Raw genomic sequence first — 18,131 nt, 5'->3', positions numbered from 1 at the left:
TCTTACCCACGAAAGCTTATGCTCCCAATACTTCTGTTAGTCTCAAAGGTGCCACAGGACCCTCTGTGATTTGTGTGCATACTTTCCCTGCATATGATTATGCCGAACTTTTACTCCACTTCATATGTCCTCATATAGTGTAGGCAGAATGACCTGCACAAATGTTTGTCGCTTTTTGAAGGAACTTATAATGATGGATGATCAACCTTTTATTATTTTATTATTTATTTATTTATTTATTTATTTATTTTACATCACTCACTAACTTACCAACACATTAGCAATTTTCATTGTACTCCCTGTACAGTAGAAATGGCAAGAGACGAAAGAAACCCTGTGCTGTCACAGGAGGGGTAACTGGTGGGTTGGAGTGGGGCAGTAGAACAGGGCAGATGTGTTTGTTGGATACTCCTGCACAGTTTGTCTGAAAATAGAATATTGAATTGGAATTGCAGGCTGAAGTGTCCATGTGTTAACTAGTACAGACTTGCTATCACTTGCGCTGAAGCCACCGAGGGAGACAGCTGTCTAATATCCATGAATATTAATGGCAATTGTGCATCCAAATCCCTGAGACGGCTTTGAAAATCTCAGTCCTGATTTCTCTGTGCCTCGGTTTCTCTTTTAAAAGGGGCAATGGCACAAACCTGCTTTTGTAGAGTGTGTTGAGATCCTTGGATGAAAGGGGCACTTCAGGTGCCAAGTATTATCCATTGTTATCTCACAGTAAAAGGAGATTGAAGAGCAAAAATAAAACTAGAGGGCCAGACTTTGTTGGTGTAAATGGATGAAATGCCATGGAAGTCAATGGAGCTGTATCCATTTACACCAGCAGGGAATTTGGTCCAGACATGGAAGATTTCTTAAGCTGCCACCTACGAGAAGTTCTGCAATCCTGATGAAGCACACCAAGGCTTCTGCAGCACTGAAGGATACAGTAGATTATGGCAGGATTTATTGGTATTGATCCTAGCAAGGACAGTAAAGCTGCAAGTATCAACTTTACTGGAGAACAGGTTTGTGGTAATGGATTAAAAGATAAACAGATTAGATGGCTGGGTTGATGGAGCAGCACACCAGATACAAAGCAGAAGTAGGAGGTACAGAAGTACTCTAAAAGGCATTTAAAAGTCTGCACCTGGATATGTTCTCGTTAAAACTGGGGAGAAAGAACACTTAAAAACCATACCTTTACCGTAGCTGTGCTGGGTATATGCACTAGAAATGAGGCCCTGTTCCTCTTCATTTCACAGAAAACATGTTGGCAGCCGCAGCTGTGTTGTCTGAGACATTAAGGAATGTGCTCTTCAACTCAGTCCAGTGTTACTGCATACCAGTGTGCATTCAGACCAGCAGGATAGGTATAGTGAAGTTCTCAGGCATCAAAGACAGCAGCAAGACAAGGCAACCTAAAGGGAATTAGAGTGAAAAGTTCCCAGACTTGAGCCCTCTGATGCACAGAGCAAGAGGATATGATAACAGTTTCTTTCCACACAAGAAAGGTGCAGAGAGGATGATGGGAAGAAGCCACGTCAGCCACAGTAACAAATTCTTTGTCTTACTGTGTGCTGAATCTGCAAATTCTTTCTGAAAGAAAGGAGAGGAAGAATATAAATTCCGTTACTGGATCTTTAAGGAAGAGCTGGATGAGGACTAATGTGGAAGTTTCAAATTTTGTGCTATTAACTTGATTTTTGAAGGCAGATACATATTTTTGAAGATCCAGGTAAAATTTTGAAGCTACCATAACTGATCCACGGAGAGGAAGCATTAGCACTTTTGACTGAATTGGGAAATCCAGGTTTAATTCCCAGCCTACATCAGACTCGCTGTGTGATCTTGTACTAATCACTTAATCTCACTCTGCGTCAGCGCACCCATGTAAAACAGCATGAATAGTTTGTCCTTTTAAATAGATACCCCTGCCCCGAAGAGTTTACAAACCAGGGTAAGCTTACAGCATCTCAAACTGTACCAACAAGTCTTATGAGCAATTCACCTTGATACTCATAGCAACATTTTATGTTCCTTTATGGAGAAAACCAAATTCTTTGCTTAAAAGAAACAAATATTGTATCTGTCTATTCTCCTTTGTGGGTCAAGACAAAACCAAATTTAAAACAAAACAGCATAGTACAGAAACAGTTTAATTAGGTTAGGAGACAGTCAGCATGAGTACAAAATACCCTTGTGCCAGACCCTCTATAACCAAACACGGTCCTTTAGGAAACTCGGCATTCCTTCCAGACTGTGTGTCAAGGAGATTCAGAAACTTTACATCAACACAACATGGATTTTCCTTCTTCCAAACTACTATGCAATCTGTAATTTTTAACCTCACAAGTTTGAGATTGTACCTTCACATTTGCAGGAAGCAGATGGCTTCGGCAAACTGCCAACCTGTTGTTACAAAAGCATCATCCAAGAATTGTTTTCTACCCACAGTTGCTAACCATAATTAACCTTTCATATGATTTAATAAACAGAAAAAACATTTGCCATATCATATTAATAAAGAGAGCTCTTTAGGACAGAGGGTTTTTTTTTTCTCCTCCAGAGCACAGAAGCTGTTGCTGTAATTCTTTTGTGCTTATTTTGATGGCTTTTAAACTATTTAAAGACATAGATTAGTTATAAGAATTAAAAATTGCACATAGGTGAAGTAGTAATAGGCATGCATGGAGCACCCTCTTGAATGAAACAGAATGGCCCTCTACTAAGGCACAAGCATTTAACAGTGAGACTAATTATCCAGTGGAACAACTCACCGAAGATTGTGTTGGATTCTCCATCACTGGCAACTGTTAAATCAAGGTTGGATGTTTCTCTAAAAGACATGCTCTAGTTCCAACAGGCATTAAAGTGAGGAAAATCCTATGGCCTGTTTTATGCAGGAGATCAGACTAGATGATCACAGTCGTCCCTTCTGGCTTTATAATCTACGAAAAAAATGAGAGCTTTAAGACCATGGTAGAGATTACAACTGCCATCCAAAGGGGAGAGCACAATGACACCCCTAAGACACTGCTTTCATTTTACACCTTTCCCACTATTACAATTTTTATGCCTCATATATATCTAAGTGATAGTCCTGTGGTGTTCTGACCTTTTCAATATTCTGAAACTTTACTGACTGGTCGTTTTTGGATGGAAGGCACTATCTATACACACTGTGGTGATGGGCACCTAAGATAGAGATAAGTGCAAAGTATTTTTATTATTTTATTATTTTACTAATGAAGGAAAGAAAGGGGAGATATCAGATAAGACCTTAGCTCATATTGTGGTGGGAAATTAAATGACAGGAGCAAATAAAACACAGGCATGGGGGATTAAAGTACAACCACCAGATTTCTACGGGTAGATGTTTTGCTTTGGGTTATGACAGCGAGGGCTTTCTGAGGAGCTGAACACAAAGGAAATGTTCACTTGCCTTAACCGATAGTCATATTGGGGATCAGGAAACACTCTTCCTCCTAAGATACATTGGCTAGGATTTCTTTTTTTAATTAAGGTTTCTTGTGAGCATTGAGTGGGCATCATCCATTAATATGATTATGCCTACTGAAAATTACCAATACAAAATCTCATGCTGACTGCTTGCCCTTCCTAAGATACACCAGTGTCCTCTTTACCAGGCCACAGAATCATAGAGGGTGACCAGATGTCCCAATTTTATAGGGACAGTCCCAATTTTGGGGTCTTTTTCTTATATAGGCTCCTATTCCTCCCCCCCCCCCCCCAAACCCTGTCCTGATTTTTCACACTTGCTGTCTGGTCACCCTACATAGACAGAGGGCGAAATTCTGTTCCAGTGACTTCCAGATTTACACCAATGTAGCTGAGAGATGAATGTGGCAGGAAGTGTCTCTTTAAGCGTAGTAGGTGAACCACTGTTGACTAAATGTGGTTATTTTGTTCTCACTCACTGTCAGTGTGCTGCCAAAATTAACATGGAACAACTGGGATTGTAAACACTTGGATGGCAGGTTTACACTGTCTTTTGGTTCTGTGCTTGTACAAAGCCTAACACAGCGCAGTCCTGGTCCATCACTAGAGTTCCCAAGTGCAATGATACCACAAATAATAAATAATAGCATGAGTTAAAAATGGTTAGACTGTGTTTTATGCAAACCCAGGGAGAGTCATGTAAATGGATTTTATTATTATGCGAAAAGCAAACAAAACTTCTAAACTGGGTGCTCGCTACAGATTTGCTTTTAGAATGTACCACAAATTAAACAAATACTTTACAGACTTTAGGACCCTGAGAAATCCTCTTATCTGTAGTCCTTTTTGCTATCCTGGCAGCAGTTTCAAGTCAAGAGGCTTTGTTTAATTGATTGATTGAGTTTAGAGAGAATGCAGTTTTGTCCCAGAGATGTTAAAAAACATTGTTATAATCAAGTATAGTTCTATGGTGGCTTCCCTCCCATGATAGCTAAATGCCTTCCAAACATTATAGAATTTTGCCTCAAACTCCCCTATAGAAGTAAATAAACATTTCATTCCCATATTTACAGATAGAGGAACTAAGAGATTAAAGTCCACATTTTCATCAGTGGTCTATTTGGGGTGCCTGCATTTTTGGATGGTCGGTGTGAGACACCTGGGGCCTGCAGGGTGCAAAGTACTACTACTGTGTAGCATGCCAGACACCCAAAAATCAATGGCTGTTTTTGAAAATTTGGTCCTAAGCGACTTGCTGAATTTTATACAGGAAGCCCTGGGCAGAACGCAGACCTCCCTACCCAACATTTTGCCTTAACCACAACATCATGCTTCCTCTCATCCTTTCTTATCAAAATGGAGATTTGATAGACCTTTGAAGGTGTGCTTGCAGAGAAAGAAGTAGGATATTTTTAAGTGCTACCAGTTTTGGGGAAAACGTCTGCATTCTTCTTGAGTCACCGATCTTTCAAAAGCAACAAAGAGTCCTGTGGCACCTTATAGACTAACAGATGTATTGGAGCATAAGCTTTCGTGGGTGAATACCCACTTTGTATTCACCCACAAAAGCTTATGTTCCAATACATCTGTTAGTCTATAACGTGCCACAGGACTCTTTGTTGCTTTTTACAGATCAGACTAACACGGCTACCCCTCTGATACGATCTTTCAAAGGTACTTATATATCCATCTTTTATTGTGGTATCTGAGCACCTCCCAGATTTTAATGTGTTTATCTCCACAACACCCCAGTGAAGTAGGGAAGTGCTATTATTCCCATTTTACAGTTGGGAAATTGAGGCACAGAGAGGCTAAGTGAATCGCCCAAGGTCACACAAAAAGACTGTGGTAGAGCAGGGACTTGAACCCAGGGCTTCAAAACTCATGCCTTAACCACTGGACTATTCTTCCTCTGCTCTTCTACCCCATCTTCAGTCACCAGTCTGTCAAAATTGGAAGTGGTGAGTGTTGTCACCTCTGGCGATTTTATTGTGATGCTCACAACATTTGGTGCTTTTCTTAAAGCTCCATGTCCTCAGAGTCCTGTGATTATGGCAGAGTCTCAGCTTTCATTAACAGGAGAAGTAAGTTTCTAGCACTCATGATTGTACAGAAAAAGCTTTGAAAATATGACTCCAAAAGGCTCAAACCCCAGAAGGTTATTAGAAGAACCCAGCACTGAGTCTATTTTAAAATCTAATGCTTTTTAAGTAAATCCCATGATTTTCGGGGGCCTGACTCAGGGTTTTTTGCAGTTGGCACCCACTGTACAAATTGCTGCCAGTGTGCTAAAAATAACGAAAAATGTTCAGCTCCTAGCAGGTCTTAAAAAGCATAGTGGCAATTTAATTTTTACCTCACATTAGCTAAATTAAATCACAATAAATATCAGTGGAAGTATCACACAGAACATAAAAACTATCCATATGTGCTCTACCCATATGCTGCTTTATGAGCAGTTATTGTGTTTTACTTATGTTCAAGCTGTATACCAGCAGTCTCCACGACATGTGGCCATAGTAAGGAGTAGAGTCATCTGTGTGCTGGAGGCATTCGTGCTTCAAATACCACACTCCAGGGTCTGCCTATGCGTCACTGTAACTGCACATTGTAGCAAGGTTATTACCTATGTACAGCATCCATGTTCATACAGCTGGGTTCCCAGCACTGCCGACATCTTTGGGTTACCCAGAGCATCCTGCTGTGCTTGCTTGCTACTGGAGTTGTCCCTAGTGAGTTGGTGGAAGGGATTACTCGTTGTAGACAACACTCCTGTTGGTGGCAACCATCTGTGGGGACTGGCTCTTAATGAACTTTAAAATGCATTTCTGCAAGGAAAAATAAAAGGAAACTAGATTAAAAGAAATTTAAACAAATCAACTGTATTTGAAGATTGTGCTCAAACCTAGAACACATTGTCACATACGTTAATTTATTTCTTGGGGATTCCAAATGTTGGTACATTATCAAGATCGGGGTTCTCCAAACTGGGGGTTGAGACCCTTCAGGGGGGTCGCGAGGTTATTACATTGGGGGGTTGGGAGCTGTCAGCCTCCACCCCAAACCCCGCTTTGCTTCCAGCATTTATAATGGTGTTAAATATATAAACAAGTGTTTTTAATTTATAAGGGGGGGGAGTCACACTCAGAGGCTTGCTGTGTAAAAGGGGTCACCAGTACAAAAGTGAGAGAACCACTGATCAAGATAAACTAAATGAATGGTACTGCTACGTTAGCTATCAAACCGACAGCACAACAGCCCCCCATAGGTTTAATGCTCTGCATGGAACACTGGGTAAATATAGGATAGAAAATGGTGCCGTGGAAATTTCTCAGGGATCATTTTGACTCAAATTGGTTTTAGAAAGTGAATAAATTGTGCTGGTTCAGAAACATCAACGGTGATTTCTGTGTTAGAAGTCAATGTATTTAAAGATAACTTGATTGGGACTAAAAATTACACATCTCTTTATTGTTTAGCTGCTTCATCTCAAATGCATAGGTTTTGGGGGAGGGGAGTTGGAAATTACACACGCAGCCAAATTTCTGATTTCCCCTTCACCAGGGCATTGCGGAGAGTTATTACTCTTTTCGAGGGGCACTGCACTCTCCTTGATTTTTGTTTCAAGCAGTAGAATGGCATGTCGTCAAATCCTGTTAATTGGTTTAGCATTAAAATGCAAGGTCATATCACTCTCTTGATTAATCAGCAGCGAAACGGCTTCTAACGATCGTTTCTGAGGAAAGAGAAAAATAAAGCATATAAGGGAAGCTCTAGGCTTCTTCAATAAAATGCACGGGGAACTGCTTTTAGAAAAAAGTACCATAGCTTTGTCTTTCATCATTTAAAAGGAAGCACTACAAAGAATAGAGATATTAGGAGGCAGAGAATGTCTTTTTATTTTGTATGTGTATGGTGCTTGGCACAACTGGGCCCTGATCGGGACTTGCGGGGTCTACCTCCATACAAATATTTAATAAATAATAATAATAGAGGTAAGAACATTTCCATGCGAGTTCTGCCCTCACTGACACTAGTACACCTCTGAAATTAATGGGGCAGTTTTGGTGTAATGGGGGTAGAGCCATTCACACCTACCTTGGGTGCAGAGCCAATGAGTATCCAGTTGCTCCGAAGCAAAAATGTTCACTAATACAAAAAGAGGATGTGAGTCAGGGTCCAGAAGGTGAGTCTGAAATATAGTTTAAGGTCAGAAAGAGAACATCTTTCTTCTAGCTGGTCACAGGCACAGAAAAGTTTCCAGCAATGAGGTGCAAGAGCAAGATGAAGAGGAAGGGAATTGATATGCTCACAGGGCTCCCTACCCACACTAACTCCCGTTTAATTATGCAGCTCCCATGGTGGATCGTTACCACTTCAAGACACTGAAAGAGTCCGGATACTTTTCCTAATCTCGTGTTATCACATTCTGAGCAGTATACAGCAAAATTCATTTTAAACAATGAATTAAGTCTATGATTCAAATAGTAAACTCAACAGCTGGATAGTGGATTGACTGGGAGATTTCCTATCTGAAAAGACAGCATGTTTTTAAAAAGATTTTCCCTGTTCCAATATTTAATCTCTTTTGGTTCCTGCTTTCCCCTGAACAGCTGAAGATTTAATTTCCAGGGAATTAAATGCACAATTTGCATCATTGTTAATGGTAACTGTGCAAATGATTTGCCATGCCTAGTCCTGAAAAACATTCTGAGAGCTCCCAAAACACTTCCTAGATTTTCTTGGCATGGTAGCAGCATTATTGTTGACGTATTGATGCATTTGACATATCTTTGAACCTGGATCCCAGAAAAGAGGAGAATGGGATCAGCCATAGAAGGAAAAAAAGAAGAAGAAGAAAGGATTCTTCCTGGCTGCCAGGTTACATTCAATAGACAACTATTCAGAAGCTTTAATGGGCCTTTGTGTCCCCCTATGGAGATTTGTTCTGGTTAGCTTCTAGAACTCTCAGTGGGTATGGGCTTGATCTGCCCTCTCTCTTTCTCACTACGCGCCATATTCCAGCCAGATGCTGAAAAGAAATGATGGCCTTAGCATGACTACTCTGCTGCAAACAAATATGCCTTGTGTAATACCCTGGAAAGATACCCTTTGTGGACCTGCACCATTGAAGTGTATGAGTTTTGCTATTGACTTCAAAGGGAGCAAGATCTCACCTTTTGTTCCTGATCATGTCCTTGGAACAACCAAATAAGAAACAGCCCTCAGAGGATCCATCCCAGGTTTGATCAGAGAACACTTCAGACACTATGACATTGGGGAACATATTAGTACCTAGATAGATAGAAGACAAGCTGACAGGACAAGACATTGAAAGTTTTCTTTGGTTTGCGTGTAGACCACCAGCAATTTGCATGTATCCAGAAAATCTGTTTGTTCTTTATATAAGAACATAGAACATAAGAACAGTCATACTGGGTCAGACCAAAGGTCTATCTAGCCCAGTATCCTGTCTTCCGACAGTGGCCAATGCCAGGGGCTTCAGAGGATATGAACAGAACAGGTAATCATCAAGTGATCCATCCCCTGTTGCCCATTCCCAGCTTCTGGCAAACAGATTGCATCATGGCAAACCATGATGTCGAAGCTTTGGTGTGTTTATTAAAAGCAACCTGAGACATGACACCTTGTTGAAATCTTTCATGGGATTTTTCTGGGCATCATTAATTTAGCAGGGTTATATATATTGCACTAAGGCTAGGTCTACACTACAGCGGGGGGTCAACCTAAGATACGCAACTTCAGCTACGTGAATAACTTCAGCTACGTGAATACCGTAGCTGAAGTTGCGTATTTTAGGTCGACTTACCTGGCTGTGAGGACGGGGGAAAGTCGACCGCTGCCGCGCCGCCGTCGACTCCGCTGCCGCCTCTTGCCGCGGTGGATTTCCGGAGTCGACGGCAGAGCGATCAGGGATCGATTTTATCGCATCTTCACTAGACGCGATAAGTCGATCCCAGAACATCGATTGCCTGCCGCCGGACCCTCCGGTAAGTGTAGACGTACCCTAAGTCCTTGGGAAACACCCTGGTATCTAGTATAGGACAGGACTGAAATTTCCCTGGAGGTCCTTGACCATCCTAAGAATATTTCCACATCACAAACTATTACAAATATTTCCTCTACCACCACAAGGGAAAAGTAGTTCAGCACATTTGACATTTAGAAATGCACTGAGCTTACTTTTACTTGCTTGTAAGACTACATACCAAGACGACCAAAACATTCTGCATACATGCTAAACAGTCATCCCTTAAAATCAAAGGTCACATTTTGGACATCAACTGCTCAAGTACTACAAAATTCCAACCAGTTAATTAATATGCACATATATTTAAATATCAATGAAATATACTGAGACTTGTTATTTATAGTAAACTGAGACACCTAAAAAAATGTTTATAATGAATTTGCTCTCATCCTACCAACATTTTATTTATTTTGCATATACAGTACATATACATATCAGAGCTAACGGTCACAATATTGTAATGAGAGACATATTTGTAGACACAAAATGCATGTATAACATTTAATACATGTATAACATTTAAGGCAGTGACTTTAAGCAATAAGCTTTGAAACCAGAATCTAATTTTGTGAAGTAGTAAACACATGGAGAAGGGTCTTAAGCAAGGGGAAAGGATGTCTGGTTTTACATTAACTAATAAATGCCCAAGCTCAACCCCAAAGGTAGATGGAAGAAATCCACATCAGGGGGATGCAAAAGGAGTGAAATTATCTCCTCAAACTAAGCAGAAAACATAACATTTGAGGCTCTTACATCCTTATATTTTCAATTTTCATCTTCTCTCCACCCCACATTTCAGGCAGTTTCTTTCTATGCTTTCTTTGTTCAGACACCAGATTCCTGATGAGATTTAAAGAATGAATATAATCTGAAAAGTTACTCCATAAAAATAACATTGCATGGTTCCATCTCTATTGCCTTTACACGATTCCGTTTCAAAATAGCCCAATTCACAAGTAGAAAAAAAATGAGTTTTGTTTAACTGCCGTGCACCCTGCAAACTCTCCCTGGGATTCGAAAGTCAAAATATGTTTGTCCTGGCTCTCACATCATCAGTAATAAATGTTCTGCAGTTGGAACCTAGTTAACAATTCTGTGGATGTGTGAGCCTGTAAAGAATCTGGCTCACTCTCCCAGTTGCCTGGCATTTGCAGTACTAAGAGGAGTGAAAAGCAGTAAAATCTTATTTCAGTCAATAAAATCAGCAGAGATATTTGCAGCATGCAGAGGGAGCAGATCTCTTGAGTAAAACGGAGCAATTATTAAAACAGTCACTTTTCTAACCAGAACCACAATTTAAATTCTATGGTTTTGCTTTGCTGAGAGTTACTGAGTAGCTGTGGTTTGTACTCTAGTGATAATCACTGAACTCCAAGACTGGTTTTGAGAGTTAGAAGTGGTAGAGCCATGTGTTTTGAATTTAAAGTCTTAAAATTAGAGGCTCAATGTTATTCCAGCAAAGATACTGCCAGTGTCTCTGTGGACCATAGTTTTAAATCATCTGGAACCTGAATACTACTCATTAATGATTAAAGGGAACAGTAATGAAAGTGTGGTGAGGAGGGAATAAATATGCAACTATATAAGCAACGGTGTGTATTTTAATGTAGAAAAAAGAATGTTATTACCAGTCTGACAGAGGACAATAAACATATCAAGCTAACTCTCTTCCTTCATTTAAGAATGCAATCTTATTAAAGTAACAGAAATTCTAGACAGCAGCAGGGTAACTTTACAGAACTTTCAGTCTAGGAATGGAGCATTCCCATAAACATGTTATTGGTATGCTATCCTAGCAGAGTTAACTGGGTTTTTACGTTCCACTTTTTTAAGAGTGAAATTATCCTGAGCAGGAAAGATTCGGTGGATTGGTATTAAGATTTTTAGTCAGCCATCTAATCCATATCTAGTCCATACAATAAGCCAGTGGTGAACAACCAGGGCAAGCCACTGGCGGGCTACCAGACTGTTTGTTTACATTTGCACGGCCGCCCGCAGCTCCCAGTGGCTGCAGTTCGCTGTTCCTGGCTAATGGGAGCTGCAGGAAGTGGCGCAGGCCTGGCCCAAACAGTCTGGCAGTCCGCCAGCGGCTTGCCCTAACTGGCCACGTGTGGCCCGTGGGCCGCAGGTTGCCCACCACTGCAATAAGCTGTTGTGCTGCATTTTCCTGATTAGGAGTTTCCTGTCTTTCATATGAGGAAGCAAATATGGATGAGCAATAACTGTTTCCACTGAGCATTTAATTGTGGGCCTAAGAGGAACACAGACACCTAAGTGAAGGCATATTGCATCTCTGCATGAACTTAGGGCCTACTCTGCTGCACCAGATTTTCTAAATCTTTATTGACTCCTGTCCTGATAATGGGATACTGTTCCATTTGATGCTATGCATGAAACCCCATACTCTTTACACTGGGGCCTAATGCCCTTGTTGACTTCAATGGCAAAACTCTCATTAACTTCAATGGTGCAGGATCAGGCCCTTGAAGAGCAAAATTCTAGAGGCCTGTGCCACGTCTGAGTAAATGGACCTTGCACAGGTGACGGTTACATGAGCAGAGGGCAATGAAATCCTTTCTTTCCCAAGGCAGCGGGCACCAGCACAACTGGGTACTAGGTTCTCAGCACCCACCCCTTATCATGGGTACTTAGACCAGTGGATCTGGGTAACTGCAGACACTAGTGAAGTTGAGGGCAAATGAAATTTACCCAGTTCTCCTTTGGGGAATGTGGAGTTTAGTTTAGGCGTTTACCCACTTCCTTTTCTTTTTTTACCACTACAGCACTGGTTGCTGAGCCACTGCCCATACTACTGACCTGTGCCCAGCTGCCTCTAATAACGAGGTAAGGCTAATTACTTCCAAATGATAAAGGTAAACGTTTAAAGAGAGACCACTGTGAGCTGTCAGGCAAATTTATGGGGAAATGCATGAAATCCCTCAGCGAATTAAAAACCTGTGCACTTCTCAGCTTGTCCATTGTTTTTTATCAGCTCTGGCAAGGTTTAAATGGATTTAGCTCTCCAGAAGGAAAATAGAGATGGATTTAGAATACTTGCTAGAATACTTTCCTCTATTAATATGGTATTTAATATCATTCTGCTAACAGCTTTTCTTTCTAGATTGCAATGACTTTGCTGACCATGTACCACCTCCATCACATCCCCCTTTTTCCAAAGCAGATACTGGGATATTTGAAAACTTGGGGTTCTGAGAGGTAAGGTCAGTTAGCAAAGGAATAGAACAAACATATGTGTCTCTGTGATCCTGCTTGCACTGTCTTGTCACCCATTTTTCCTTTTTTTTTTTTGGTACAAGAACACATCTCAGTTGAGCTGTTTGGTTTGGTGATAGTTTTCCTTCCTAAAAGTTATGAAAGGTTACTGGCCATGCATTACTCCAGACCCACCTGTCCTTCTCACTTTTTTCCAGAAGTCCTGCAACAAGAGAAACTGCAGTTAGGAAACTCACAACCAATAAAATCCACAGTATGTTCTATCTACAAAATTAGACGGTTTGCATTTTCAAAGGCTTTCAATGACTGTATGTGAGGGGGAAAAAATCAATGAAAAGGAAAATCTGTCATATAAAAATGGAGCCAAAATACTTACCAAAACTTTCAATATATCTATTTCCAGACAATGTATTGATAAAAAAATTAAGGCACTTTTTTTTAATAAACAGGTTTCAGAGTAGCAGCCGTGTTAGTCTGTATCTGCAAAAAGAACAGGAGTACTTGTGGCACCTTAGAGAATAAAAGCCACGAAAGCTTATGCTCAAATAAATTTGTTAATCTCTAAGGTGCCACAAGTACTCCTGTTCTTTTTTTAATAAAGTACGGCAGGTCTGCTCACAGAGAAACAAAACACTCCCACACACATTGGCTGGTGATCCTATAGCACATTTGCTTTGACTTAGAAGGCTCAGTACAAAGTTTGAAGATAGGATTAGAGATGATGTACAAGATCCTCAGCTAATGTATGTTTGCACAGCTCCACTGACTTCAGTGAAATGACACCAGTTTACATCAGCTGCCGATGTGGCCCAGCGTTCATGCCCTTTATTATTTACAGTGTTGGTACCCTTTGGGATGTTCAAAACATGTTTAAAACAGCCACTACAGATAAAGTTCTGTTGCTTCAGTTTACAATCTGTCCCATCATACAATATAAATAAGGACTTGATGAAAAGTCCTTCTGTTGTATTAATTTTTCCAACAGTAAAAAATGATCAGTGGTAAAAATATAAACAACTGTGCTCTTAGTAGTCAATGGATTAGGTATGAAACTTCTAGTGCTACTTTGGAAAATACAGGACAGAAAGAAATAAAAAGCCAGGTCCACATGCTTCTGTACATTAAATATTGTTTGAGCACTGAAAACATACAACATGCATCTTTACATTCCTTTGTAAACGAGTAATGTGCAAGATCTGAGAAAACAACCGAAGTAAAGTTACTTACCAATCCAAAATGGCTGTTTACTGGCAAACTTCCAGAGCCATGACATTTCTTTGGGGGAATGTACACTGGCTAAGTGACCATGGGACCTACACATCAGACAACAAAGGCCAAAGAGAGAATGACTTCCAACATTTTATAGTCAATGTAATAACCACCATTTACATTCAAAACGTAAATATTGTAGCTCTAGTCCTGCAGTTCTGATCAAGAATCAGGTTCTTTATCAGGAATATTTACAAAAGAGATACTAACATAGAGCAAGCTCTGTCTACGGGTCATTGACATGATTTTAATTTATTATTTGTACTGCAGTAATTCCTAAAAGATTCCACTGCAATCATTGTACTAGTAAGAGACAGTCCCTGCCTTGAAGACCTTTACAATATAAGCAAACAAAAGATGGGAGGGGAAACAAAACCACAGAGAGGTGAAACACATCAGTGGCAGAGCTGTGAATAGAAGCTAGGTCTCCAGATGCTAGTCCAGCATCCTATCCACTAGCCCACACTGAACATTCAGCTTGTCGCTTTCCATCAGTAGGAATCAGCAACTAAGAAACCTGAACGAAATCCAAAAAAACTCTTGAGACCTGACTGGCTGTTTAGGAAACATTTTATGTTACATTGCCAGAGGATTCATCAGAGAACAAATCATGGCTGATCCCTCTATTGTGGGCCAACCTAACACTTCCAATCTGAACACCCACTCCCCCTTAAACTTGGGGCGCTCCAACTTTATGGCTTGGACTCTTCTGTACTTATAACAAAATTTCACCTTTATCTCTACATTAAAATATATGCTTAATAAATAGTGATAGTGGCTTTGTACATTCATTGAGCCAGTTGATCTCTAACAGGACTACTTGACTCATCTCTTGAAAATTCAACATATAACTATTCTCTCTGCTCAATCTAAACTTCTATTCTGTTTTATTGCATGCACGCAGCGTAATGGTACTTTGCAAGTTAAATAACCCTCGGTGCTTTATAAGCTACACAGCCTTAGTAAGATGGATGTTTATGAGATACTGTAAACATGTTTGGCACGTAGACACATGCTTTCAGTTTGATTATTTGTATTGCTAAGGAGCTATATGAAGGCAGCATATTTTGAATGGCTGATTAGAGCAATATTGCTCATATACCCAAAACATAACATTTCTAATCCCATTGTCATTTCATTTTGAAGAAAAGAAATGAATTTTGGATCTTGGCCTGTGTATCATTTTGAAACGAAGCCATTTCTCTATACGACTTTTTCACAATGGCTCTCATTGGGCAATATTTATAGAACTCTTGCATCCATACATCAAAAGAAAAACAAATGCAAGAGACTTGTTCTTATGTTATCCCGTATCAATGGATGCTGTGTTCCGTAACTCTATTGCTTGAAAGCTCAAAGAAATCACGAGGTCCTTGCCATGACAAATATTTTATTCCTCCAACGAGCATGACTTATCATATCTTTTTAAAGAGATCAAAATGGGTCTGTTTGTCCTTTTGATGTCAGATTGAAGAAACCTCCCCCCCCCCTTTGAGTTCTATGAAAATTGACATGATAAACCTAACTGGCTCCTTTAGAACTGCTATGGTTTTCTGTAAACACATACTGTACCTCCAGCCAACCAGCTTTGAAAGTGTGTGCTGTGCACAGCAGATGGCCTGGCTTGCTGAAACATACAGTATTTATACAAATTTTTATACGTGAGTTTACTGTACTAATGAAGCTACTGTGATCTATAGACCCATATTTAGAAGCTTTTTAAATAACTGAGTTTTGACTTGACAGCGTGTGAAGGCTCCTAAGATGTGACTATGATATCTGATGTGAGTAGACATTTTGGAGCTGCATACCACACAGTGCATGTGCAGTAAACAAGCCTAATATTCGTATTTGTTATTTCTATTGTGCTAACATCTTGGGATACTGAACAAGGATCACAGCACCATTGTGCTAGGCACTGTACAAAGAAATAACACAAAGGTAGGCTCTGCCCCAGACAACTCAATCCTGGCGTTAGACATTGCGCAACAGATGAATAAACGGATAAGTTGGGCTGGGAGGACCAGGTAGCAGCAGGGAATCACAGTCCTCTCAATAGTCACAGGGTACCACCAGTCTCACCAGCGTCATATGGCAGTGATTTTCAGAGATTGTGGCAAAGATAGATTTTAAGAAGGTAATAGATGATATGGCATTTAACCACCCACAGCTTCCTGGAGCCTTATCTTCACTATCCCCTCCCACCATTGCTACCCCTGGTGGAGCTGAACAGGTGGTAATGATTGTGGGAAATGTTCGGGAACAAAGCCTAGCATAGGCACAGCCTTAGAGAAATCTTTCTGCCCTATCCCGCTAATCCTCCTGGAATGCAGCAATTATCATCTACTGGATTAGGATAAAATGATACATTCCAAGAGGATTATCACCTTCTCCTCTGGTTTGGCTAAGCAGGACATGAGAAGGAAGTTTCTGCTATCCCATGAGAAAGGAAGGTAAGGAGGAATCTGTTACTCCCAGTCTTTCTACAGCAGGCCAAAACCAATTCCCAAACAGCATGGTCTTGGTGAAAATGGAGGTTTCCTACCCACTGGCCTGAGGAAAATTAAAAATCTCTTAACTTAGTATTTTTCCCAACAGTGGTAGTAATGGTGGGAATACTAGAGTAGAGCAGGCATTGGCATTTAACCACCATATCATCTACACCTGCTCTAAGCAGGGGTAAACAAGATGGTGATTAAAACGCCCACAAACCCGTCAACGCTGGTGCAACCACTGGTGAATCTGCACGGGAGGCAGCAACAATGGCACATCTGCAGAAAAACAGACTAATGTAGCTCCCCTTGCCCCCTTTATTGTTTGACTTTAACTTTCAGCTGCATTAACCAGGAACACCACTCAAAATGCTCTTGATTTGGAGAGACATCACTCATTTTAATCCTCAAATTACCCATGTTCCATGCAAATCTGGCGCCCTCACTTTTATTGTTGAAGCATATTTACATCAGATATAAAGCATAATGAAATGGGGGTTATGGAAACTTATTTATGCTGAAGAGACAAATCCCACAGAATTGTATAGTTGTCCTCCATAAATGTCTTGTCTCTCTCTCTTGTTAGGTCTTTGTGAAAAGTCATGGGCCACGTTTGAGCCTTGGCAGGTTGAGAAGGACAAATAAAACCAGTCCATCAAAGACCAGTGTATTCAGAGTCAAACTCAAGTGTCAGAGGGAGGGTCCAAGTGCCTTGGCAAACTTCCCAGTTCAGTAATAATTAGGAGCTGAGCCTCAATTCTTAATTTCATTAAAACACTCTCCATGACTCTAGGAGACATCTGAATTCATATTTACTTTCTCATTTGATTTTAATTCACTCACTTTCTGTGAAAAAGTCGAAACAGAGAACTTTATAAATCCACAGGTTTATTGGAAAGTAAACTTGAGGGGGGAAGGAGGGAGGAAGGCTGGTAGAGAAGAAAATAGAACTGAAATAAGCTCTTGTGACTGGTTCCTAAAGCCACTGTCAGCACAGCAGCAGCCATGGTTTCATACACCGGTTTGCCCGATTCTACCCTTACTTAAATATTTATACATGTACACTTTTATTAAATGGAAAAACTAGACTAGAAGTTCTCAAACTGTGGTCCGTGGACCACCAGTGGTCCGCAAGCTCCATTCAGGTGGTCCGTGGATAGTTCCCTCTAAGGTGCACGCCTGGGTAGCCGCACACAAGAGAATGAAGGGCCACCCACCTAATTAATGGAGCCACACAGGCGTGGCTCTTCTAATTAGGTGTCTGGACCCTGGAGAAGACACACATGTAAGGTGAGGTGGTGGCCTTGGGGGGAATAGAAAGATAAGACTATACATATTAAAATATGAGTTGTGTGTTTTTATTTGTAGAACAAAAAAAAGTTAATAATTATTAAGTTTTTTTATATAGCGCTTTTATCCAAAGTATGTTACAATAGTTAGCTAACGGTACAAACAACATTTGAAAAGATCATTAAGTGGTCCGCTGAGACCTTCAGCAATTTTCAAGTGGTCCGCGGAAAAAAAAGTTTTAGAACCACTGAACTAGAGGAATTTAGATTCCCTCTATGTTATTCAATGACAGAAAAATAAATATTTAAATTGGTGCAGGAGCTGATAAATTTATTTGAACTACA

At 40.4% G+C, this 18,131-nt stretch overlaps 1 protein-coding gene across 1 annotated transcript in view; it reads right to left on the bottom strand.

Moving 5' to 3' along the window:
- The window catches only part of LOC112115943 (uncharacterized protein C1orf87), a 49,074-nt gene extending 39,366 nt beyond the window's left edge, over positions 1-9,708 (bottom strand). Inside the window, exons 1-2 of the mRNA XM_026655350.1 lie at positions 9,681-9,708; positions 8,628-8,745 (exon numbers count right to left, since the gene is read on the bottom strand). Coding sequence (XP_026511135.1) covers positions 8,628-8,745; positions 9,681-9,708 — 146 coding nt within the window. The remainder of the gene's footprint in view (positions 1-8,627; positions 8,746-9,680) is intronic.
- Positions 9,709-18,131: the final 8,423 nt, after the last annotated feature.

This window comes from Terrapene carolina, unplaced genomic scaffold (assembly GCF_002925995.2).
Source record: "Terrapene carolina triunguis isolate 2854851 unplaced genomic scaffold, T_m_triunguis-2.0 Scaffold210, whole genome shotgun sequence".
Lineage (NCBI taxonomy): Eukaryota > Metazoa > Chordata > Testudines > Emydidae > Terrapene > Terrapene triunguis.
This window is presented reverse-complemented; position numbering and strand designations above follow the sequence as displayed.